Source organism: Oryx dammah, unplaced genomic scaffold (genome assembly GCF_014754425.2).
Source record: "Oryx dammah isolate SB20612 unplaced genomic scaffold, SCBI_Odam_1.1 HiC_scaffold_18, whole genome shotgun sequence".
Lineage (NCBI taxonomy): Eukaryota > Metazoa > Chordata > Mammalia > Artiodactyla > Bovidae > Oryx > Oryx dammah.
In genome coordinates, this window is record NW_024070202.1 from 93946679 (window position 1) to 93973085 (window position 26407).

Genomic DNA, 26407 nt, shown 5'->3' on the forward strand with positions numbered 1-26407 from the left:
TTTCATCACTGAGAGCTTCAGCACTTTGCCCCTAAGTTTCTCCCCCATCAACTCCTGTCATTTTTAGTGACATGACTGCCTATACAGACCATCCTCTTCACCCTAGCCTTTCAGTTATCTCAGCTTCTCCTCAATGATCTTTCCTCAGTTCTATTTCATTCACACTCCCAGGACATGCTTTTGAAGTCTGTCATCTCTACAGACGGCTTCACTTTCAAAATCACAAATTCAGACATCCCCTCTCCGATGACAGTCTCCTATCCTTGTCAAAGTGCTTCCCACCCCCACGAGCAATTCTTTGGCCTGTGAGCTCTAATCCAGTGGCCCTCCCCTTTTTCTGCCTGTGTATGTGCGCTCATGCACATGCGCTCAGTCGTCTCCGACTCTTTGCAACCCTATGGATTGTAGCCTTCTTCCTACCTACCACCCTACTTTCACTCCTTCTCCATACTAAGTCTAAGAGCTATCACCATCATCATTCTCTAGCACTCTAGTAATTCCCGGCCCTCTCCCCTCCAAAATGCCCATCTACAATGGAAGGACACCAATCATTCACAATTCTCTATACTTGGACTTGAGGATGCCAATAAATAGGCATTCACTCACTGACTCAAACAATATTCTTCTGCAGAACAGGCAATGCACCAAGTCCTGAGTTGGGGAGATAGATTTTTAGTGAACCATACCCAGGGACTGTCTTCATGGAGTTTGTATCTATTGGGTTAGCAGGGAAAAGAGATATTAAGTAAACAAATGTACCAGTTTTTAAAAATATGCTCTATAATCTTTTGTGGACTCAACATTCCCTATAATTTTCCTCTCTCCTTTCTGTAGTAGCTTGCTCCCCCATTCTCCAATGACTTGTATATTTTACCAGTATGCTGCAAATCTCTCCTTCCCTTTGGTCCTCCATTTCTCACTTAATAGGACTTAATAGCCCTGTATATTTTTCATGCGAAAATGGGTGCTAATCAGCAGGACCCCTCATTGTCCCCAACAATCCCCCCCATGCTAATTTCTCCTGTCTGAACAGCTGCTCATATGTTCATGGTCCTCTCAAGTACCAGTTCTATCTTGTCCCTTCCTACAATGTCGAAGGCACCACTCCTTCATCCTCCTCCTGACCTCAAACATCACCAAGCTTTCCCTTTCTTCTAGACAACTCCCTACAATGAGCATATAAACATCCTTTGAAATCTCCAAGAAATAGAAAGCAAAGCCTTCCTTTTATCTTCCTCTAGGTATTAGCCTCCTTTGTATGCGCTCCTTAATACAGACAGATTTCTTCAAAGTAACGTGGATCTACACCACAGATTTTCAACCTTGGCACCTTGATCCAACCCATTAGTATCTCTACTATTTCCCCACAACAGCAGAGTGGTCACTGAACCTGTTTAAAACACTGCAATGATCTTTTCCATTGCATTAAAAATATAACTCAACCCTTTAACCTGGTCTACAAAGCCCTAATAGGGCCTTGCCCTGCCTACCATTTGGACCCTTTCTCATATCTCACTCTCTACCCAGCCTTCCAGCCTCATCTCTCTTCCCTGAGCATGCCAGCTAAGTTCCTGCCTTGGTGTCTTTGTCTTCACAGTTTTTCTGCCTAAAATGCTCTTATCCTTGACCTTGGAAGATCAGGGCTGGCCTTTTTTCCCTTTTCATTTAAACCCCAGCTTAAATTTATTTTGTCAAAGATCCCCTTCCTGAACATCTAATCTAAGACAGCTATCAGGATTGTTAATTCTATTACATCAATTCTCTGAATAAACCTATCAAGACATTAAAATTTTTGCTTTATCAGCCCCCCATCTTCATTTACCCCAAAAGGATTTAAGGGTCAAGAGACCAATCTGCTCACTTCTGTGTCACTAGCACCTAGACTAATGCCCTGCACATAGCTGGTAGCTGATAAATTTGTGGAGCTGATTTGAAGAAATAATATAAGCTGTATCCATTTTACGAGAAAGTAGGTTCTACCTCAGATGCCAAACATAATCTTTTCAAAATCATATCCCCAAAAATTTCATTTTCAGAACACCAGTAAAAAGAGAGCTTTTAACAATGGCTTATGGTCTCATAACATTATCTTAACTTTTTTTTTTTTAAGGACACTCTTCTACTGCTACTGCTGCTGCTGCTGCTAAGTTCTTCAGTCGTGTCCGACTCTGTGCGACCCCATAGACGGCAGCCCACCAGGCTCTCCCAGACCTGGGACTCTCCAGGCAAGAACACTAGAGTGGGTTGCCATTTCCTTCTCCAATGCATGAAAGTGAAAAGTGAAAGTGAAGTTGCTCAGTCGTGTCCAACCCTTAGCGACCCCATGGACTGTAGCCTACCAGGCTCCTCCGTCCATGGGATTTTCCAGGCAAGAGTACTGGAGTAGGGTACCACTGCCTTCTCCAAACTCTTCTACTAGAACCTTGTTTCTCTCTATCGGAATTCAAAAAATATAGTTCATTACACAGTAGCACTTAAGTATTTTTAAAAAGGAACTACATTCAAACCCAAAGTTACAAAAGTAGAGAAGTATATTGGTGATCTTAATGGACTTTAGCTTCCTCAGTCTAAGAATTCATTCCATTTGTGGAAATACAATGGTTCAAATCAGTCTTTGTTAAATGACTGACCCCAAACCTCTCATGAATGACAACTCCTCTCTATTCCAAATCCTGGTCCACTTCTGACTAAACATCACTCACTCAAAGTCACTCACACTAGTTCCTGAGGGAGTAACTATACAACATTCCCAACCAGGAAGACGCAAAGGAAAATGGTAAGTATTCTAAGCTCTAGAGTTAGTCATACACCATATTATAGCACTCCATTCCAAAAATACTGTGAGGTCATTTCTGGCCATGGTGAAATAAAAAGTGTATTATGCCAGAAGAGTCTGCTAAATCTGTCAATGAAAAAGGTGAAACCATTTCCCTTAACCACTGGCACAAGTAAAAGGAATACGGTACACTGATCATCAGAATACCTTTTTAATTAAGACCTGGCAGCAGACTGGGAATTTCAGAACGAAGTCTGAGGTTATCTAGTCTAGTTTCCTTTTGGAACAGAATGACCTAAAACCATTCTATTTATGATAGTCTGAACTAGTAAAGGGCACTGGTATGGCTCAAAATAGCATTCTAATTTTTGTTATTGCCCATGACTTTCATTTTGTTTCTATTTACTTAAATGGATTTGACTACCTCCTGCCATATGCTATTGACATCAATTATACTGTGGAATGAGCTTGGTTTTCCCCTAGCCATTCTATCAACGCTTGGCAAACCATGATGTGGTCTCTCCAGAATCTTGCTCTCAACCAACCACTCCTTTTATGCAGTCAGCTTTCATATTAGCAAATTACAGTCCAGACACACAGTGCGTATAGCCTGCTCTTGGGAGTAGGTGCTCCTCACTGTTCACATGGAGATACACACGTGTAGTACTTTGTAGTTAGTTTCTAGACTTGTTAGCTGGCTCTTATAACACAGTTTTCCATTTTAAGAAAGTATCAATGGTGACAGAGTTCTTGAGCTTGTCTTAAGGTTACTTACAAAAGATTCTGTAATACTCTATAGTTCTATCTGAAATCAGTAGAATGCATGTCTCTTAATATATTAGCCAGTAGTCATTTAAAAATAAGGTTCAATGACAACTTTAAAATATTCTCTTGGATGCTATTGTTCAAGTAACATAGGTAGATCTGATGGATACTACTGCAGATCTTGAAGCGACCTTTTCAAGACCTTTAGAGGCTGAAAGCCTTAAATCCAATATTTTATCTCATATTTTATTAAAGATACAATTTTTACCCCTTGGGTTAGGTTTATCAAAAGGATTTCTGTTATTAATAGCTACAAAGGGGTCTTTTTGGTTCACATGAAGAGAAAAAAGGAACAAAGGAGAACAAGTGAAAGAGTCAGACTGAAAAGAGCAGGTAAGAATTGCTCAAAGTAACAGGACAGGAGAAAGGAAAAGGAGAAGAGAGGAGTGGAGAATGGTTACATGTAAAGGTGCAAAGATGCTCCAAGATGGAGTAAACCAGACTGTAGGCAGAGAGACAAAGGACACAGTGTATACACTTACACGCTGCTGCTGCTGCTAAGTCACTTCAGTTGTGTCACACTTACATGCACAAGTAATTAAAACTGAAGGAAAAAAATTAAGGGGAGTGGTGGGAAACATGAGGGCCAGCAGGCCCTTAGCAAACTGAGAATTCTGACCAACTGATGGCTTTCTGTAACAACAGACAGGAAAAGCATAGACTCAGACAAAGATGCAGACAGGACATCTGAAAGATACACACTTGCCGTAAGTTTCTTAAATACTTACTTTTATAATAAAAGGGAACTTCCTATAGACTATTTGGCAATTAGAGGAAAATGGCTTTAATTCCTTTAACAGCCATGGATAACTATAGCCAAAATTTGGCATTCAAACTTGGTATTTGTATAGAAAAAAATTATAGTTACACTATCTTTTTTTTTTTTTGGTTGTGCTGTGTGCAACTTGCAGGATCTTAGTTCCCTGACCTAGGCCCCTGGCAGTGAGAGTACCAAGTCCTAACCACTGGACCACCAGAGGATTCCCTCTTGTGTGTTCTTTTATTAAAGATGGTGTTAACTATTTACAATACCTAGAACATGGAAGCAACCAGATGTCCATTGACAGATGAATGGATAAAGAAGTTGTGGTACAGAAATACAATGGAATATTTATCAGCCATAAAAAGGAATGCATCTGAGTCCTAATAAGTGGATGAACCTAGAACCTATTATACAGAGTGAAGTCAGTCAGAAAGAGAAAGATAAATAGTGTATTCTAACACATATACGGAATCTAGAAAAATGGTACTGAAGAATTCACTTACAGGGCAGCAATGGAGAAACAGACAGAGAATAGATTTATGGACATGGGGAGAGGGGAGGAGAGGGTGAGATGTATGGAAAGAGTAACCTGGAAACTTACATTACCATATGTAAAATAGACAGCCAATGGGAATTTGCTGTATGGCTCAGGAAACTCAAACAGGGGCTCTGTATCAACCTAGAGGGGTGGGATGGGGAGGGAGATGGTAGGGGAGGTTCCAAAGGGAGGGAATATATGTATACCTATGGCTGATTCATGTTGAGGTTTGACAGAAGATGACAAAATTCTATAAAGCAATTATCCTTCAATAAAAAAATAAACATGGTGTTAAAATATTAAAATATGAGTAATGGCTGTAAAACATTTTGTCCATTAGTATGTACTGTAATTTGGACATTCCTGGCAGTATCCAGTGGTTAAGATTCCATGCTTCCACTGCAGGGAGCATAGGTTCTATCCTTTGTTGGGGAACTAAAGGTCCTACATGCTATGTGGCGTAAGAAATGTGGGGCATAAAAGGAACCATAATTTAACTACTTTATTTATCAACTGAGTCGTTAGGTTGCTTCCAACTTTTAAGTTTTAAAAATAACACTGCAATTTACATACTCTTGTGCATTAATCTTAGTGTACAGGTCTGAATATTTCCTTATTTTAAGTAAAATCATTCAAAGGATATAAAATTTTATCAACATATACTGCTAGGTTGGCTGTATCATAATACCTTTGCCAACAATGTTTAACTTGCCAATTTAGAAAGTCATATATTTTCTTATTTTTTAATCTTTGCATTCTTTGTATTGGATACAAAACTATTTTGTTCTATGCTAATTGATCATTTTTCATTTTTAGGAAAAAAACTGCTCTATGTGACCTCTTTATATATGGGATCACTCATCTTTATTTCCCCCCAGGCAGCAACTGCAAGTCTGTTTCCTTAGATGGGTAAAAGCTTTTTCTTAGCTGGGCACACGTGTAATGACCGAAAAGTGTGAATCTAGAGAAGTACGGAATATGACAGTCTCCGCAGCGACTTCTTTGCATAGCACAAAATCCTCATAGACTGGGGCATTACTTGGGGTTTTGAAAGAGTATTTATAAAGTCCTTATGTTCACCTTCACCTCTCTGAAGCTTTGTAAAGACTCTATTCTCAAACATGAGATACAATTCGTGTAAACATCTATCTCCTCCATATATTCTCTTCCTCAATTGAGGTGCTGAGTCACACTTCTCCTAAAAAGCAATGAAATGCTGTCACTAGAGCAAATGCAATATTTTAAATACACTGATATTTTTTTCCTTCCAACTGGTGAAAGCCTTTTACAGCCTTCCTAAGTATCCGGTGGAATGCCATATATCATATATCCTAAATATTTAATACACTGGTCAATACCAAACATGTACACAGTCCATTTAACTACATTATCTCATTTTCTAGAAGAGGAAACAATTCAGGTAAATATCATCAGAGTCAAGGAGAACTGGGGCCAGAACCATTCTTTCCCGATAACTAGTCCACTGACCAATCAGACCCTCCTAACTACGCGGTGACACACCTAGCAGCATTGCTCTCATTCTAGTTTCTGAATGGGGAGAGAAAGGGGAGAGAAAAGTCTGGACCTTCAAATAAATTAGACCTTAGAGATTCAAATATGATTTATATCAAAGCAGTCTCTCTGGAATACGATGCAAGTATTTCAATGATGTTACAACTGATTAAAGGAGTTTTAGGATTTCTTTCTGAAAGAGCCCGAAGGGCCAGTTTAAAAAGTAAATCATAACTCTTAAACTTCAGTCAGTTTCATAATCATGTATCATTAAAGACTTCAACTGATGTTACTCAGTTTTTCAATTCATCTTATTCTCTGGAATTAAATGACCTTTAGCCATTTCAAAAATTTATATCCAGCTTCAAAGCATCAAGACTCGCCATCACTCATGATATTCAAAGAGAATGTAAAATTCCAAAAGATGAGCTTATTAAGATGTCTGGAACAATGATGGCTTTGTAAGAATAAGCTGGTAACTTCCCCAGGAGGCTGTTAATATTCCTTCTCTTTCCAAAGAGGAATTAAGATCTATAAATTAAGGAGTTAATTTACTTACTTAAAGATGAAAATTGTTTTTAAAAGGACTTTTTCAGTTACATGTCAAGCAGTCAGGTTACTATTGAAAACTCCCTTAAACTGTGTTTGGAATTTATAGTTTACCTGTAAAAGTACATTGCATATACACTTAAATATTTAAAGAAAAATGTTTTAAAGTACATTTTTACGTACTTTATGTAAATAATAATATCCACTGAGGGACAGGATTATAAGACATTTTAATTTTTCTTTAGTTTTGCTCACCTGGACCTTCTTACACTCCTATGGATAAGGAGCATTTATACAATTAAAAATATACATAGCAACATTAAACAAAAAAGTATACATAGATATATATTTTAAAACCCCAAGACCTAATCATCAAAACACTTAATCTAAATTTACACATCTTAATATTTAAGAGATCAAAATTTGGCTCGGAAAGAAGGGTATGCTTGCTTACATACTATCGAGGCAGGGTTTAAAAAGAACAGTGAGGCTGGATTTATCTTATTTCCTCTTCTGTATAGTTCTGCAGCTATCTATTACAATTCAAAAACAAACCCTTGCCTACTCTGCAGGAGCAGCTACCTCTCAAAATGTTTAAAGCACACTGCAACAGTAATTACGTTGTTGATGACCTGAAAATGGGTCACCCCACACAACTGATTAAAACTCTTACCCAATCTTCTGCTGGAGGAAACAGGACAGCTTGTAAAATATTTCAACTATATCTACTTCCCTAAGAGAAGATGGTACATACACATTTGTAGGTATTATCAAGTTCTAAAAGCACACAGAAAGGGAAAGGAAACATTATCAAGAAGTTAAGTTAGCCTAGTCATTTGTCCTAACCAATTTCATGTTACATCATTAACTTAAGAAAGTACAGAGGCTTCTGTTGCATCATTAGTTAACAAACAATGTCTGAAGTTCAGATAGTTTTACTTTGAAAGTTATGATGAAATAATTGTTACCTGGAAACATGCTAAGATTTGAGAAATGACTACATTTCTGTAGGATATGTAATTGTACTTCTTGGTTCATTGTTAGTTTCATCAAGCTATACTGTTTCCTTTCTGACTAGGAATCTAGGTTTAGCAAGCAAATTTTTAGTTCTATAGGTAAATAGTTACTTATGAAATCTACCTGAATGAATTTATATGGTTTGGATATTCTGTTTATAAAGGTTTAAAGATTCTATCTACATTCCACCACACTAGGAACTGAGAAACAGCTGCTGTCCCACCTGTGCTAAGGTATTAAGTCAGATACACTCAGGAATTGTCTCGAAGATTCAACACCTCAGAGCACCCTTCCTATATCACCATCTGATAACTCTACAGTTTGCAGCTTCTGATAGCAATGGGAGATTTCCAATTCAATATCCATAAAGTATCTCCTCAACTGTTGTTTAGTTGCTAAGTCATCTTTGATTCTTTTGCGACCCCATGGACTGCAGCCCGCCAGACTTCTCTGTCCATGGGATTTTCCAGGTATGAATACTGCTGTGCATTGCCATTTCCTTCTCCAGGGAATCTTCCCGACCCAGGGACTGAACCTGCGTCTCCTTCATTGGCAGGTAGATTCTCTACCACTGAGCCACCTGGGAGGCAAGCCCATCTTGTTAATTATCAAGTTTAAAACTCAGCTAAGGGCCCTTCAGAGGAAACTACCAGTTTATTCTTAAAACGAACATTAAGAGTTCCCAGACTATAAAGGAATTATAGATGCTCTATAGTATTTTTATAGCCTTAAATTGTAAAACCTATAAAGTACCTAGATGTTAGGGGGACAAGTCACTGCATTTGATTGGGAGTTACTCACATTTTCACATTATTTATCCCGGACAGAAATATGGGGGCTTAGAATTAAAACACAAAGCTCGGAATGTCTTTGGTTCACCTCTTTTGAAAAACCCTTTTTCGGGGGCAAGGGAGAAGTGTAAATTCCAAGAGTTTTAGCATTAGCTCTGACAATTCTGAATAAGTGATTCACTGTGACAGAGAACGCTCTAAACATATTCCAATTTTATTTTTTTCCTCCTTCTTAAAATTGGCCCATTCTTTGTAACATCTAAAAATCACCTACAGAATGAAAATTTTAAAAGCTGGCTTAAGTTAGCTAAGTTACTACCATTCTACAGTCTCAAAATATTTAAAGGTATCAAGCTCAACCAAAATATACCCCCGCAGCATCTGATGCTAATACCTAAACTATCACTAAATGCCTTAATGGGGGTGATAAGTTAATATCACCAATTAGGGCAGAAGATGAAGGTGAGGAAAAAATACCCCACTGAGGGTATTTTATGTAACCCTACTGAGGTTTGTTTCTATTCTACTTTCTTTAGCCGTTTAGAGGGTTAAAAAGATTTGGAGTGGAAAGAATGGAAAAAGGTACATAGAGTTGGAGTGAACAAAAGCAAAAGTAGGGTATAAGGTTAAATGACAGAACCAGAATAGGCACTATATAATATTCATTTCAACAATCTGGCATTTAAAATGAGATTTAAGATGTTTATTAATTTACTGCTAATAGCCTGAATGGACAGTGGGTCTTAAAATTATTTAATCTGACCCTAAAAGACAGAAAAATCTAGAGTTACAGTCATTACAAGCATGCAAAGGATATATTTAAACACCTTTTATCACACTATGGAAGTCCCTCCGTAAAATTACTAAATAACCTAAGCCAAAAAAAGGGGGAAAATTCAGTAGAGCAAATACTTCTGGAATTAACTCCCATAAAATGTAGGCTTGTTTTTTTTTTTTCCCCTCCATTTCAAAATTCTCTAAGGAAAGAAACTGGGTAGTTACATACCTATAGAAGGAGATTTGAAAGGGTATTTATCAGGAAGATCCACTCTAACTTTCCATACTCCGCCTTCATACGGTGCTGAAATAAAGCAAAAATGTTAAAACATTAGAACTGTCTCCAAATTAGAAAACAGAATCTGACTGTAAGTTAAACATTAAATTCTAATCTCTTTTGAGAATCTTGCAAATTAACTGCTTCAAAAGTCAGGGAACTCTTATAACTAGTAGGTACTCTATGTTCAAATGTAATACTTTCCTTAAAAAAAAAAATCTAGAATTAGCATAGATTCATTTTCTCTTTCAAATTTACCTGATTCTTCAAACACTGTTCAATTATTTGGTAAGTAATAGCTTACTATCTCAGTCTATCCTGTGCCTAACCCACCCCTCCCCCCAACAACAAAAACATTTCTACAAAACCCAGAATTCACAATTTATGTTTAATACTGTCTCACAGGGCTTCCCTAGTGGCTCAGATGGTAAAGATCCACCTGCAATGCAGGAGACCCGGGTTTGATCCCTGGGTTGGGAAGACCCCTATAGAAGGGAATGGCTACCCACTCCAGCATTCTTGCCTAGAGAATTCCACGGACAGAGGAGCCTGGCAGGTTACAGTCCATAAGGTTGCAAAGAGTTGGACATGACTAAGTGACTAAGTCACACTAACAGAGATAAGAGAAAAAGCATATAGAATATTTATCCTAACAGCAAGATTTCCTTACTGGTTCTAGAATTCAATTAAATTTGCTTTTCAAGAACTATACATATCACCATCTATCTTGATATTCACATTGTCTATTAAGAAATATAAGTAAAATAGAAAAACACATACCAACACATATACTTACTTCCTTGTGGTCCATAAAACTTCACTACAAATTCATTGAGTCCTCCTAGGATAGTAACCTCATGCTTACTCTCAATACTAAGGTGGAAGGTAAAGGAAATTACACAAGCTTTATGTTACCCAGAACTAAAGATGGTACCCCCAAGATATGCCAATGAAAGTGTTACCAATATTTTACAAGAAACCAATAAAATATAAAATATGATAATTCTGGTAGTTTAAAAGGTAATATGTACTCCTGTGAAAAGAATATGAATGAACTTTAGATTCAGGGAGATTGGTGCTCAAATCCCAGGACTGCCATTTGGTGGGTTTGAGCCTAGACAAAACAATGTAAACTCACTCCCTGAGCCTTTTGTTCTTGGCAAATCAGGAAAACACCATTTTACAGACCTCTGTGAAGAATAAATGGGTTAAATATGTAATATGTGTAAGACTGCATTGTGTATGTAAGTAAATGAAAAACAGGAACTTAATTTTAGCTTTTCTCCCCTCTGTTCTCTCTCCACCCCAACCTCTCCCCAGTGATCCTTTAACATAAATCCAGTGTTCCCTCTAGTCAAATTCAAGCATTCAGTAAAACACTGATTTTCTTGAACTGGAAATGCATGCCTAAAATTACAGATTTTCTAAGGAAGTCCTGATAATTTTCTCCTGGCTTAGATAATGAAATGACTAGTGATACAACTGTGCTGTAAAAACAGCACTGCCCAATGCAAAAAAACAGCCCCCCCCCCCCAAAAAAAAATATATATATATTTTTAAACTTTGTCTGTAGTATTTATTTTCAGCTACTCTTCCTCACTCACAAACCTCTATCCTCCTTAGGCTGGCCTCTAGTTCTGTATGTGTTTGGGGGCTTGAATTACAGAGCACTGGCACTTCTGTGTTCTCTTCCTCGTCAATTTTATGTGTCCTGAGACTCATTCTTTTAAGGTACTAAGATTCAATTACAGAAACCAAAACAACCCATTTCCAGATGATAGGGCTTCTGGTCTAATTTCTGTTTTGTCTCTGCTTTGTGGTCTAACCCAATAACGACTTTAGTGATAAAAATTTTAGGTGGTGGGGGCTTTGGAGAACTCTCAAATCCCACTGGAACATTAAAAAAAAACCCACCATGAGAAGATATGACAGACTGGCCTCATCTTTCTCAATCAGAAGTACAAATTACATTTTAATTATGTGTGCTATTATACAAAAAGAAAAATGCCAAATAAAATTTAAGTGATCTCTTAAATAGAGAAAAATGTTATTTTTTAAGGCTTGAAATTTGACTCTCCAAATCCTCTGTCCTGTAGGTCACAGAACAGAGGTCAGGTGTATTTTTGGCAAAGTCCTTGCTTAAGAGCAACTAGAGATATTAAGTAAGATAATGTAGTCTATTCGATCTCATTCTTTTCTAAACAAAAACTACTTTTAAAAACATGCACATTGAAAGGATTCAAATAGCAACCACATTGGAAAATTGGCTTCATTTCTCTTGGTCAGATGACACATGAATATAAGTTTTGGTGTACTAACTCCTTCCTGGCCAGTCACACTCTGACACCCCTCTACAAATATTCCAAAGCTAATGCTAATGTAGTTAAGTTAAAGTAAGTGCTTGTTTTAAAACAAAAACAACCCAAAAAGCTCCCTTGCATTAGTGAAAGAACAAGTCAAATCTAGTTACAATAAACAAAATTAAATACAACAATTAAGTTCTCAAAGAAAACAAACAAAAAAATTTTGGAGATAAAAAAGGTTTAAGAATGACACCAAAGGCAGAAACCACACAGGGAAAAATTAGCAGATGCAAGCACACATACACATTTAAAACTTCTTCATTATAAAAAACAAAGGAGAAAGCATAAACTAGGAAGAAAAGGCCAGAACAGCCAAGTTAAGAAAACTGAAATTAAGCTATAAAAAGCCCAACTCATTAAAGTAGTTTAAAAATGAGATATTTTCCATTATTAATTGATAGAGATGAAGGAGCTAGATAAAACCCAGTGTTCAGTGGAGTATAAATTAGCATTCCTGAGACCAAATTTAAGCACTATGGTCTAAAAATGAATTTACTCTTTTACTCAAATTTCACTTCTTTGAAGTTATTTAAAAAACAAAACAGAACACAACACTGCTGGCAGGAGTGTGATACAGTTTCAACCACTTGAACACGGTTGGCACGGTAAGCTGCACACACATATGCCCTATATCCATCAGCACTATTGCTAGTAGACAGGAAGAGCTATGTTCACCAAAATACATGTTTAAGAATGTGCATAAAAGGCCTCCCTGGTGGCTTAGTCAAAGGTAGAGAATCTGCCTGTCAATGCAGGAGACAGAGGTTCCATCTCTGGTACAGAAGATCCCACATGCCTCAGGGCAACTAAGCCCATGCACCAAGATCACTGAGCCTGTGCTCTAGAGCCTAGGAACCAAAGCTACTGAAGCCCGAGCGTCCTGGAGCCTGTGCTCAGCAACAGTGAGAAGCCCTTGCACTGCAACTGGAGAGGAGTCCCTACTTGCCACAACTAGAGAAAAGCTGTGAGGCAGTAAATACCCAGCCCAGCCAATAAATTTAAAAAATTTAAAAAAGAATGTTCATGGGGGGTTCAGGATGGGGAACACATGTATATCTGTGGCAGATTCATGTTGATGCATGGCAAAATCAATACAATATTGTAAAGTAATTAACCTCCAATTAAAATAAATAAACTTATATATATATATATATATATATATAAAGAACGTTCATATAGCACTATTTATAATATCCAAAAGTCAGGTCACAACCCAAAAGTTCATCAACAATATAAAGAATAAACTATGGTACAGCTGGGGTTCTCTGGTGGCTCAGTGGGAGAGAATCTGCCTGTGAATGAAGGAGACCTGGGTTCGATCTCTGGGTCAGGAATATCCCCTGGAGAAGGAAACAGCAACCCACTCCAGTATTCTTGCCTGGGAAATCCCCAGGGACAGAGGAGCCTGGTGGCTTACAGTCCATGGGGTCACAAAGGAATCAGATACGCCTTAGCGACTAAACAACAATGGTACAGTCACCCAACAGAGTATTACATAGCAATAAAAAATGAACCTGGAACTTCCCTGGTGGTCCGGTGGCTAAGACTCTATACTTCCAACGTAGGGGGTGAGGGGTTGATCCCCGCTGGGGGAACTAAGATTCCACATGCTCTACAGTATAGTCAGAAAAAAACAAAAGCAAAAACAATAACAACCACTACAAGTAAACGGATGAACTCTCACAGACATTACAGTTAAGTAAAAGAAGCCAGATACCAAAGAGCACATACAGTATGATTCCATTTACACACAGTTCAAACAGGCTAAATGAATAAAGATGCTGGAAATTAGGACAGTTACCCCCTAGCGGGGACTGTGGTCATTGTAAAGGGGGGACTTCCAGAGTGCGGATTACACGTTTACACTTCCATTTATCAGTGAGCTACAAAAATGTTTTATGCACTTTCTGTATATCTATTTAATTAAAAAGTTTACTAAAAGTAAGACTATCTGAAGCATGCATAATTTTTTTACCATAAATTTTAAAAATGAAAATAATTTGAGTATTTTGAGTATTTTTTTGTCTTGAATTTTTCTTTTGGCCATGCCACGTGGCTTGTGGGATCTCAGTTCCCCAACCAGGGACTGAACCCAGGCCTTCAGCAGTGAAAGCAGAGTTCTAACCACTGGACTGCCAGGGAAGTCCATAATTTAAGTATTTATCACTCGGAAACTGGTTGAAAGAATTATAAGCCATTTATACAACAGGCTGTTATTAGTGTTCATTAGTGTATACTAGTGCCTTCTCACCATCTAGAGCTCCTCTAATATATGTTTCTGTTTAATTGGGAGGTATCCAGAAGTAGTCAAGATGAATATACTGTAGTGCCACATAAGATATCTCAGATATTCCACTCAAAAAACTGCAAGGATAATAATGGAGTAAGGTAGAGGATTAAATGAGTTTAACAAACGTCAAACTAATTTTACAATATAAAAATCCGTAGAAGCAGCATTCCCTATCAGACCTAATTTGCTATGAATGACATTGATCTATAGCAATTAGTTAATCATTTAAAAGTATAAGTTATCTATATGAATGTCCCCTCTAGAAAACTGAAGATCTCTTTTCTATCCTTTAGGTGGATGCAGTAAATGTGAGTTTCTTTCATTTTGTGATCTGTCTGGGATTAGTCCATGCTTTTATCTATTTTCCAAAGAACATTCTCCTTTCGAAAACATCATGTTAAAATGAGATTAGAAATTAATGCTCCAAATCTCCTCTTTCCCAGGATCCTGGGTATAACCCACATTCCAGATACACTGGGTCTGTCTTTAATATGAGTTCTTATAGTCCATTTCATATGAAAAGCTAAAAGTAAACTGAAAGAAACCTTTAAACACTTGGACAAAGTTGGTAAAATGAAGAAGCTGTGCTAAATTTATGCTGCCTTCCAATGGTACAGACACTAAATCAGATGGAAAAAAAAATTTTTTTAAAGTTTATTTGAAAGAAAAACACTGAATTAAAAATAAGTCATTCCATCACCATGAATGAATGACTTGCCCCAAAAAACCATAAAATTACTTGACTACTGTTACCATGTGTATTTACGGTACAGGCCATGAGTTTCTTTCTGCTCTCTGCTGTAAAGTCAAGGGCGAGGAAGGCAAATGAGAAGGCAGGTTACAATGACAAAAATAATGATCTATTTTGGATATGTGCTGGTCAGACTAGTAGCCTGGCGGGAACTCACTAGAAGGTTCCTTCATTACTGTCTCACTTTCAAAGTTTGAAAATATAAGACACCCTTCAGATACTGTTCTGGTAAAAATATGTTAAATCCATAAAACTCGCATTTTACTCACTTCTAAGTTATTTGTAAAATACTGCTTTTTACTTAGTGTTTCACTATTAAGGAATATCAGCATTTTCAGTAGAATAATGATCAACATTCCCAGGAACCCAAGTTCATTTCACTTTTAAAATGCCAGCCACCTACCACTTTATTTTCCCTGAATGGCACTATGATTACACAATCTAATATTTAAAGGTTAATGCCAAACTGTCAAGAGACAACTGACATTCTTGGCAAAACGTGTCTATTGGGATTTTAGAAATGATTTTTATGTAGTTCTGGGATTTTCCAGAAAGCAAGTCAAGGGCCAAGTCTGTTAAACAGGTCAAGGATTCAGACAGCATGGTTTCCTAAATTTTATTAAGATAAAAGATGGTGACCTCCCTGAGCTGCGTCCATGGCAGTAAGTGACCAGGATAAAGAATGGGCTTCTTCTGTGAAGAAGGTAAAAGCTATTGCATGGCTTTCTATCTACATGTTCAGATCAGTCTGCTTCCAACTCTCCTTGCGACTAACTACATTACGAAAGTTGAAGAAACTAGGCAACCTTCTCTCCCTAGCTTTCTTGATAAAAATATGGTATGTCTATTAATCCAGTAAGGTTCAAAAATAACAAAGATAATACTTTGGGGGTTATGTTTACAAATAATCCTTCTCCTTTAGAGATATAAACTGAAATATTTATTAAAATGTATGTGTAGGATTTACTTCAAAATAACTCATCCAGGAGAGAGAGGTACAGAAGGACAGACACTGACCTTGAGTCAACAATTACTGAATCTGATGATGAGTACATGGGGGTTCATTATGCGTTCTCTCTCGTTTGAAATTTTGTTGTAAGTTCTGAAAAGTTAATGTAGTCAATTATCAGAACTTTAGTATTTAACAAGCACGACAATTTAGAAGAACTTAGCTACTGTAGCTCTCTTAAGGGCTTACAAAATAATTCAACATTTTCCTGAGGTCCAATATTTAGTTTGAGGAAGAAAAAAATTAGCAAATGATCAGGTCCAGTGGTAGTCCAGGTCCCTGGTAGTCCAGTGGTTAGGTTTCCATGCTTCCATTGCAGGGAGCACAGGCTGGATCCCTGGTCAAGGAACTAAGATCCTGAGTGCCGTGTGGTGTGGCCCAAAAACAAAAAATTTAGCAAGTGATCTAGTACTTAAGAAGGACTTCATATTGAAAGAGAAGAATACTGTGCCAAGATAGACAAATTCTAGAAGAATCAAATTTAAGTGGATTCAAAAGGATGTCTAAGAAAAATCTAACCGCAATGAAGGAAGATGAGCATGGCTTTTGCATATTCATGACAAATAGCCTCTGGGCAAAATAATTATAGACATGGCTTTGCTTAAATTATAAGAAAAAAACTGGTCATGTGTAATATCAAAGGCTCCTTGTTGAGATGAAAGTTTAAATTTTTTTTTAAAAGTTTTTTAATGTTTGTGTTCTTTGTATTAAGAGGAAGGGAGACTTCTATTCAAAGGAGAAATAATAGAAATAGCAGAAATAAAAGCTACTGAGAATAAGCATAGGGCAAAAAAAGATGAAAGGTAGTAAGAGGGAAATATACACACACAATGTATAATACAGTGTGTAATACAATGTCAAGAGGAATCACCAAAACAATATATTTGTGCTCAGCAATTTTATTCCTTGTATTTCCCACCCCCCATGAAATATTTATGCTTTCTACATGACTTAACAGTAATTTATAAACTGGGCTATGCAGAGTATAATGTTAGCATCTATTAAATTCACAAAGATCACAGGCTTAAATTTCTACAGAAAGTTATGTTACACATTTCCCACACACATACTACAAGGCAAACAAAAACCACTCTGAAACTGAATCTGCCTTCAAGAAGCTTAAATTTTAGCAAAAGAACGTAAGATCTGTATAAGTAAATGCAAAAAAAGTTTGCATAAAGTGTTTGAGTACAGCTAGGTAGAGAGAGAGAGAGATGGTTTGCTATGCAAAGGCAGGATTGCTGCTATACAGTACTACAAAATACAGTGATGCCCTTTAAGAAATATACCTCTTTCCTGAAATAGAAATTTCCCACACTCTTAGGCTGAAGAGATTGGCATGTTCTTCTCCTAGTTTCTCTTTAGCCACGTTTCAGAACTGTCACTGGGCTACCATTCCTTAAGATGGATCTATGGTAGGTTACAAAAATCAGATAACCAAAGTTCATGAAATTTTATTTTTTAAAAAAGGGTAAGTAATTCTAAGTAAGACATTCTCCAGTACATAATTTTTAGCTGTATGTTTTCAGGTTTAACTCTGGAAGGAAGTATGTGCTCAGTTGTGTCTGACTCTTTACAACCCCCCGGACTGGAGCCCACCAAGCTCCTCAGCCCACGGGATTTTATAGGCAAGAACACTGGAGTGGGTTGCCATTCCTTTCTCCAGGAGATCTTCTCAATTCAGGGATTGAATCCACATCTCTTGTGTCTCCTGCATTGACAGGTGGGTTGTTTACCATTAGTGCCACTTGGGAAGCCCAATGTGTGGTATCAGAGGGGACATGGCTTATTTTAAAATAGTCTCTTCAGGGAATTCCCCGGCAGCCCAGTGGTTAGGTCTTGGTGTTTCCTGTGCAGGGGGCACAAGTTTGATCCCCTGGTTAGGGAACTAAGATCCCACAAGGCACATGGTACAGCCAAAATAAAAAAAAATAAAATAAAAACACCTTCTTCAAAGTAAATATGTATTGTCTGGAAGTAAGTACAGCAAAAAATTTGACAACTTACTATGATATACTGAACACTGAAAGCCTCATTATCTAAGTGGTAAAAAGTAGCATGCATGATTTCTTAAATTTAACAAAGATAGTCCAAAAATTAAGTTAAAATCCAGTACTCTTGCCTGGAAAATCCCATGGACGGAGGAGCCTGGTAGGCTGCAGTCCATGGGGTTGCTTAGAGTCAGACACGACTGAGGGGACTTCACTTTCACTTTTCACTTTCCTGCACTGGAGAAGGAAATGGCAACCCACTCCAGTGTTCTTGCCTGGAGAATCCCAGGGACAGGGTAGCCTGGTGGGCTGCCGTCTATGGGGTCACACAGAGTCGGACACCACTGACGTGACTTAGCAGCAGCAGCAGCAGCAGTCTATAAATTACACACTATCCTTTGGAGTTTTTCTGTGTGTGGGTAATTTTTTCTTCTCAAGTTTATGCTTTTACTTAAAGCTTCCATGTCAGACACCAAAGCAAACACTGGCAAGACCTAAGTAAATGTTATTTTTTTAAATGGGAAAATCATTATAACTTAGCTTTTCCCTAGAAGCATTATTCTGCTACTCAATTCAGTTCAGTTCAGTCACTCAGTCGTGTCTGACTCTTTGCGACCCCATGAATCGCAGCACGCCAGGCCTCCCTGTCCATCACCAACTCCCGGAGTTCACTCAAACTCATGTTCATAGAGTCAGTGATGCCATCCAGCCATCTCATGCTCTGTTGTCCCCTTCTCCTTCTGCCCCCAATCCCTCCTAGCATCACAGTCTTTTCCAATGAGTCAACTCTTTGCGTGAGGTGGCCAAAGTACTGGAGTTTCAGCTTTAGCATCATTCCTTCCAAAGAACACCCAGGACTGATCTTTAGAATGGACTAGGTTCCCAAACATAAAGAAAAAAACTCAAAAGAAGAATTAAGAGTCATATGTTATGGAAAATAATTTTTTTGAGGTGGGTTTTAGAAAAAGGAAGTGTATCAGAAAGACATATAAGAAATCTAAGCCCCACTCCAACTCCACAAAATTTTTTATACAGCAGATTTACAAAGTCAAATAGTCAGAGATGACCCAGATGCAGAAGTGAGAGAAAGCAAAGGGAAATACGGAAAAACAATGATACCATCTTGAGACCAAGAAAATATGTCAAAACAGAAATAAGATTTACATTTTCTAAAAAGCTTTAAAAACTAGAAACTTTCTAAAAAGTGCAAATTCAGGTTAACCACCTAAAAATATTTAGAAGGCTACTGATAAAATTGCAACAGCACTTTAATATACAAATTTTGATGCTTTGCCATTTTATGGCAACAACACATTGTTCATTATTAACTAAAAATGTATAAATCCATGTACACAAAATAATAATGTATTACCTAATAGTATATCACTCTTAAATAACTCACAAAATTTTTCATAGTTTGGTTTGTTACAGCTTGATTCACAGCATGTTAAAAATAAATCACTGTCCTAGTGTGATAATGTTCTTACGGTTATTTAAGAAAATATTAGTATTTTTAAGAGGGGCCTACTGATAGATACAGGTAACAATGTCTGGGATTTGCCTTAACATATTTCAGAAAGAAGAGAAACAGATGTGGGAGAAAATGCTGATAATTAACAAAATTGCAATTTGGGTAATGGGCATTCATTAAACCTTTAGTTTTGTGTACACCTGAACATCTGAATGAAATTATTTCTTTTAATATCCAATATTTATCATTTTTTTTAAAATCAGAAGACTATATATATATTTAACTACACTCTACTTCTGTGAAAAGGGGACACTCACTGTCAAAGAACTAAATCAGCTGGTCAAATGTCCAATTTAGCAGGCTTGGAAAGAAACACGTGAATCTCAACCTGACAGATGACAGCAGTACCTGAAAACGTCAGAGTCACAGGCAATGTGTAATTTCCCCAGAGATGATCAAGAAACATGAGTGGTCATCTGCAAAATCTTAACAGAAACATCTATTTAAAACACACTACCCTCTCTTCTGTCATGCACGCTACTTCACCAAGCCATCCACAGTGCAGGGCAATGCACATCATTAAGCAACTTCTCAGTGAGAAGCTAATATGGATCTACGGCATATCTATGCAGTGTATTTGTATTCATATTTCCAGCATTCTTTTCTTCTCAGAAAATCCTTGACAACCTACTTCCTCTGTTGGTTTTAAATGTAGCAGAGCAGTTTTTACCCTAACACCTGACATATAGCTACAATGTCAATCAATGAAAATAAAATTAAGTTATGTGTTTGATAATCAAGGCATATTCATTCACAGTAAGCAGTGACATTTTAAAGGAAATATTTTCTCTGCACTCTACAAATGACATATAGTATATTACAACTGCAAAGTGATGTGCAAAAATTAATAAATACTGAGCAGTGGACCCATTCAGGAGATGAAGATTATGGACAAATGAAAAACAATGGATCATAGAAATGAGAAGGAGAAGATCTTAGGTATCAATATACAGTCAGTCATCCTCTTAAAAAGAACAAAAGAACAGTCAACACATCTTGAGGTCATGGAGCTACAGATGGAAAGACCTAGGTGTGCAACCCAGGCCATGGCTCTTCTTCCTTCCCTCTAGGCACTGGCTAATTACGAGCTTCTGTCTCTGGAGACCATTTTTCCCCATCATAATTTTATGACTTCAATAATCTCAAGGAAAATTTCTTAAAGCAAGCTCTTTAAAATGAAAACAAATGCCTATAAACCCAGATGAAAGAGGGGAAGATAACAACTGCTTGCTCTTACAAATCACTGCTCTACAGCTCTAGTCTCAGGGCCTCCTCATCCTCATCCCATGGTTCTTTCCCAGAACATGAATGACCAACACCCGCCATTCCCTTTACTTCTCCACCACGTTCACTGGGCAAAGCGGGTGTCAAGTGTTAACAACAACCTTGATTTCATAAAAATTGTTAAGTTGGAAGAGAGCAGCACAGACTCAGGCTTTTTAAAGCAATATATGTACAAAGGAGTAAGTAACAGGTTCAAGATCATTGTCAAGATTTTACACTGAAAAAGGCAGAACTACAGATAAATACACTGGATAGGATGCTAAATTAAAGTGCAATCCACCATGTAGAGAACTCTGCATTCCAAAACAAATGAATGTGCCTTCATTCAGTTGAGCCCAGTCTCCATTACCCATTTGGAAGACTTATGAGAGGTAATAGCTCTGTTGGAAATTTAATAAAGGCCTGCATAAAGTATGGGGGAAGAAAAGGATTAAAAAGTAATCTAAAGTGATATAGAAAATAGCATTGTCTTCTCGACTGAAATTCTGCTTAAAAACTATAGTATATAAAAGGGTACTGAGTAAGCAAATGTCCTATTTGATATGATCAAGTAGCTGTTACAAGCTGCCTTCATTTATTACCGTTATACATAATTACAATGAAAAAAACTCAGATAAAAAATTTCAACAGAAACTGGACTGTTGCTTTAAAAAAAAGTCCATACTGAAAATAAGCAAAAGAAACTTTAAAATGGTGGTGGGGGTGGGTTGGGGGGAGCTGCTTTTAGAGAAACAACCTACCTAAGAAAATAACCCCAATATGATTGAACAGTAGAAAACCCTGGAAAGTCAAGAGATGTGAGGTGAAACTGAACTGTAAACTAGGTATGCAATGCGATACAACCACAAGGGAGGCTGCAGCTATTTAAAGCACCATATAAGTAACAGGTGACAGAGCTGAGAAAGGAAGCTTTCCTGCCATGCTAGTGAGCTTGCTAGCTTGAGACCAACAGAAATGGTTAGTGCATAGTTAAGAAATGGGTTGTTGGGTACAATGAAGAGACATGGGAATGATAAGTAAGTGATATGGAAGCTAGCTTAATAATAATTTAAACAGAAGTTTGACATTTAAATATATACAAACAGTAGATAGAATAAAGGCTGTACTGCTATGAGTCATTGCTAGGAAATTTTAAAAAATCAAGGTTCTCACAAGGATTACTTCCTGAATAATTAAACAATGTGGAAAAAAATCAAGTTATTTAGCAAAACAACAAAAAATAAACCCAGACATACACAACAGTGGGTGTATATATAGTAAGAAAACCTGGCACTGAAAAGGTGACAAAACTATTAGGTTTCCCGCTCCCGTGTTTATACCACAGGGACAAGGAAGATTGATAGGGTCAGATGCCACTGAGCGAGAGTTTTCTGGGAACACCTTACAGTACGACTAAATAATCTCTTACGGTGGAGCACTGAGTTTTAGGCTTTTAAAAAATTGTCTTTTAAAATGTTACAGGGGCCATAAAGCAGCGTCCCCATTCCTCTCTCTAATCCCACTTGCCCAGATATTACTACTGTTTATATTAATGCTTATATTAATGTGTGTATATACACACATTAACATCATCATGTACACTCAGGTGTAAACTCTTCTATAAACACCTTTCTTTGGGTTATACACAGAGAACATCTTTATTAGTACATATAGACCTAAGGTCCCTTAAAAAAATGCCTGTGAAATATCCCTGTACTATAAATTAAATAACTAAGCATCCATTAGTGAACAGTAGGTTGTTGCTAGTATTTTGCTATTGCAATGTTATAATGAACATCTCAGTACATGAATCTTGCTGTACTTTTGATGGTGCCTAAATGTCCTTCAAGAAAGGTTGCATACAATCATTTTATAACACTGTCATATGAGCCAACCTGTTTTCCTGATACTCTCACCAGAACTGGCACTCAAGCTTTTAAAGTGAAACAAAGTTAATCTTTAAAAACTACCCTAGTTGCCATCTCGCTTCAAATTGGCCAGTGCTCTTTCTCTGTGCGGCCCTGGCTGGGTCACCCAGAGGAAAAGGATCCACCATGTTGGACAAAAAAAGCTGAAAACAAGGCAAGTTTAGTCTGACATCATCACTCAGTTAAATGACTGGAGTAGTATCTTACTTATTTCTGTAAATACTTAAATCATTTATATTTTTACTTATCCCCTCAAGTAGAATGTTAACTTCTTATTTCTTGGGTGCTTCTGATATTTTAAATAGCTCCCCTTACACCAAACTACTTTTGCTGTTACAGCATACAAAATAATGAATTCTCACAAAAGAATTACAGAACTGAATCCCTCAACAAGATATTCAACATTTAAAGAACTGTTAGTCTCCAACTTACTAAAAGACACAGTTTACCCCTGACTACAGAAAACAAAAGAAAGATCTCGTAATAATGGGCATATAAATATTATTCACTGCTAACCCAAATATCAATAACCTCAGATATGCAGGTGACACCACCCTTACGGCAGAAAGTGAAGAACTAAAGAGCCTCTTGAAGAAAGTGAAAGAGGAGAGTGAAAAAGTTGGCTGAAAGCTCAACATTCAGAAAACTAAGTTCATGGCATCTGGTCCCATCACTTCATGGCAAATAGATGGGGAAACAGTGGAAACAGTGGCTGACTATTTTTGGGGGCTCCAAAATCACTGCAGTTGGTGACTTCAGCCATGAAATTAAAAGAGGCTTACTCTTTGGAAGGAAAGTTATGACCAACCTAGACAGCATATTCAAAAGCAGACATTACTTTGCCAACCGAGGTCCATCTAGTCAAGGCTATGGTTTTTCCAATAGTCATGTATGAATGTGAGAGTTGGACTATAAAGAAAGCTGAGCACCAAAGAATTGTTGCTTTTGTTGGAGAAGACTCTTTGAGAGTCCCTTGGACTGCAAGGAGATCCAACCAGTCCATTCTAAAGGAGATCAGTTCTAGGTGTTCATTGGAAGGACTGATGTTGAAGCTGAAACTCCAATACTTTGGCCACCTGATGCAAAGAGCTGACTCATTTGAAAAGACCCTGATGCTGGGAAAGATTGAGGGCAGGAGGAAAAGGGGATGACAGAGGATGAGATGGTTGGATGGCATCACCGACTCGATGGACATGGGTCTGGGTGGACTCTAGGAGTTGGTTAATGACAGGGAGGCCTGGTGTGCTGAGGTTCATGGGGCCACAAAGAGTCAGACATGACTGAGCGACTGAACTGAACTGAAGCCATACAGTACTGTAAGATTTTTCCTTTTCAGGATTTTTTTTTCCCCAAAGAAATAATCACCACCCTAAAAAACTAAGCAAACAAAGAAACAAATGTATCTATCATTATTTGTCCTTCAACTGTGACAGATTGTCTCTTGATGCTTAAACTCATCAAGATGAGTATCTGAGTATCTGCATTTGAATGTCTTCCCTCAAAAACTTACCTTCCCCACTCTTCAGGCTTGATCAGGTGGCATGTGTTCCCCAAGTCTATGCTGGCTAGACAGCCAAGGAAGGTGACTCACGAATATCCCAGCTGACAGAAAGGAAACTGCCCAGGGAGCAATACCTGACTACTCTGCTGAGTGTAATGAACAATTTTTCTGTTAAAACCACTACGATCACTTTATCAGCAAGAGACAATATCCAGCATCAGCATTATTCAGACAGGAAAATCCAGGGCTGCATAGGCACGGGCTGGAGACTGACAGGAGGGCAGAGAATTCGTACCAATCCCTGCCACTCAGTTTCACCACATCCCTGGGTTGTAGAGTTCCAGTTCCCCAAAGGAATATGGCTCTTTTCCAGGAATAGAGATCTCACAATAATACTGTCTGGAATTCTAGTGGTTAGAGAGTGGGCTCATTAGTGTGAATCTTGAGATGCCACACGGGTCTTGGGCAGGCCACTTAACCTCTCCGTGCCTTCATTTCCCTCAATGCACAAAGGAGGCAGCAGTAAATATATCGTAGGATTAAGGTTAAGGCTCAGTATTTGCTATTATCATGAATACTTCCAAGACAGTAACCTCAGATTTAACAAGGTACATCTATTCATCTAATCTACCTTAGTTACTAACCTACAAAGCTGAAATTACAGCTCTTCAATCTTGAGAAGAGTTAAGCACATTAATGACTTTTTACCTTTAATATGCCTAGGTCCTTAATAATATTGATGTTAGCAATTGCTAATAAGGGGATAATTAACCTATAATTTGTTCCAAAGATAGCATTCAGCCCAATTTCTATGCCCGTGCAGCCCCTCCCCAATTTAAGAAATTGCTACTTCCCCTTCAGTCACAAATATTAACAGCTAGCCCTTTCAACACTTAACCATGCCCTGAGCACCATTCTAAGCCTTTTGTACTAACTTACAACCCTCACAACAGCCCAGGGAGACAAGTTGTTATTACAAAGACAGGCTAAGTAACCCTCTCAGGCTCACGCAGCCAGCAAGTTGTAGAGCTGGGGCTGAAACCCAGGCAGCCTAGTTCAAGTCAGTACTCTTAGCCACTCAACACTGTCTATATAGACCAGAGCTTTTGGAGAAGGGTGGAATATGCTCTGTCTTGTCTTGATTTAGGAAGATTAACTCCAATGAGGCTGCAGAGCTGTCTGGAGCCAGTGATGCAAAGGCCAGCTGGGATCTGATCAGCAAGAACAGGGAGGAGCTGACAGGGAGCAGGAGGACAGAGAGGAAGCCAGTTTCAAAGAGATTACTAAGAGCTGAATGAACTTTATGACAAATTATATGTGAGGGGAGAGAAGACTTGGTGCTGAAATAGTAGGTGGACCAGCAGAAAATAATGATGGTCAGTAAGACTAAGTGAAAAATGATACAGAAGGCTAAACTGGCTGTATTACAGGTTCCTAGGGAGATAAATTTAGGCATAAAAAGGAACTTCTTCTGAAAGAAGACTGAAATTCTCAGTTCTCTTCCAATCATTATTTGTGAAAATTATCTTTCCAGAAAAGAATACACAAAAAGAACATCTAGAATCACAAGTTCTAACAAATGATGATGAATCCAGCTGCAAACAAATCTTAACCTGTGTGAATCACCGTACCAACCATTGTCTTATTTTACTCATCTGAACTCATAATATAATCGACACATTCATGCCCTATTCTGATCCCTTTCGAGCTATGCTGGTCTTTCATTTCCCTGCAATACAAGCTCTTGCCCTTCTCAGCGCCTCTGCAATGGCTGCTTCTGGCTAGCCTTGACTTCCCTGTTTCTACAGATAGCTTGCTTCTTCTTATCCTTTATGTTGTGTCTTAAATGCCACTTCCTCACTAATCTTTCTCATCACTTGGAGTATAGAGACCCCCAACTATTCTTTACTTCAGCCTAAGGTCTGTTTCCTTCTAGGTCTTACTATAGTACTATT

General features: G+C 37.9%; 1 protein-coding gene across 4 annotated transcripts in view; it reads right to left on the reverse strand.

Moving 5' to 3' along the window:
- Positions 1 to 26407, reverse strand: part of UBE2H (ubiquitin conjugating enzyme E2 H) — a 100034-nt gene that overhangs the window by 33715 nt on the left and 39912 nt on the right. Inside the window, exons 1-4 of one of the 4 annotated variants that reach the window (XM_040259624.1) lie at positions 16428 to 16442; positions 16247 to 16331; positions 10622 to 10698; positions 9778 to 9852 (exon numbers count right to left, since the gene is read on the reverse strand). In XM_040259624.1, coding sequence (XP_040115558.1) covers positions 9778 to 9852; positions 10622 to 10698; positions 16247 to 16284 — 190 coding nt within the window. In that variant the 5' untranslated portion in view covers positions 16285 to 16331; positions 16428 to 16442. Of the gene's footprint in view, positions 1 to 9777; positions 9853 to 10621; positions 10699 to 16246; positions 16370 to 16427; positions 16443 to 26407 lie in introns of those variants that run through there. The other 3 variants (XM_040259623.1, XM_040259622.1, XM_040259625.1) reach the window with 3 other exon arrangements.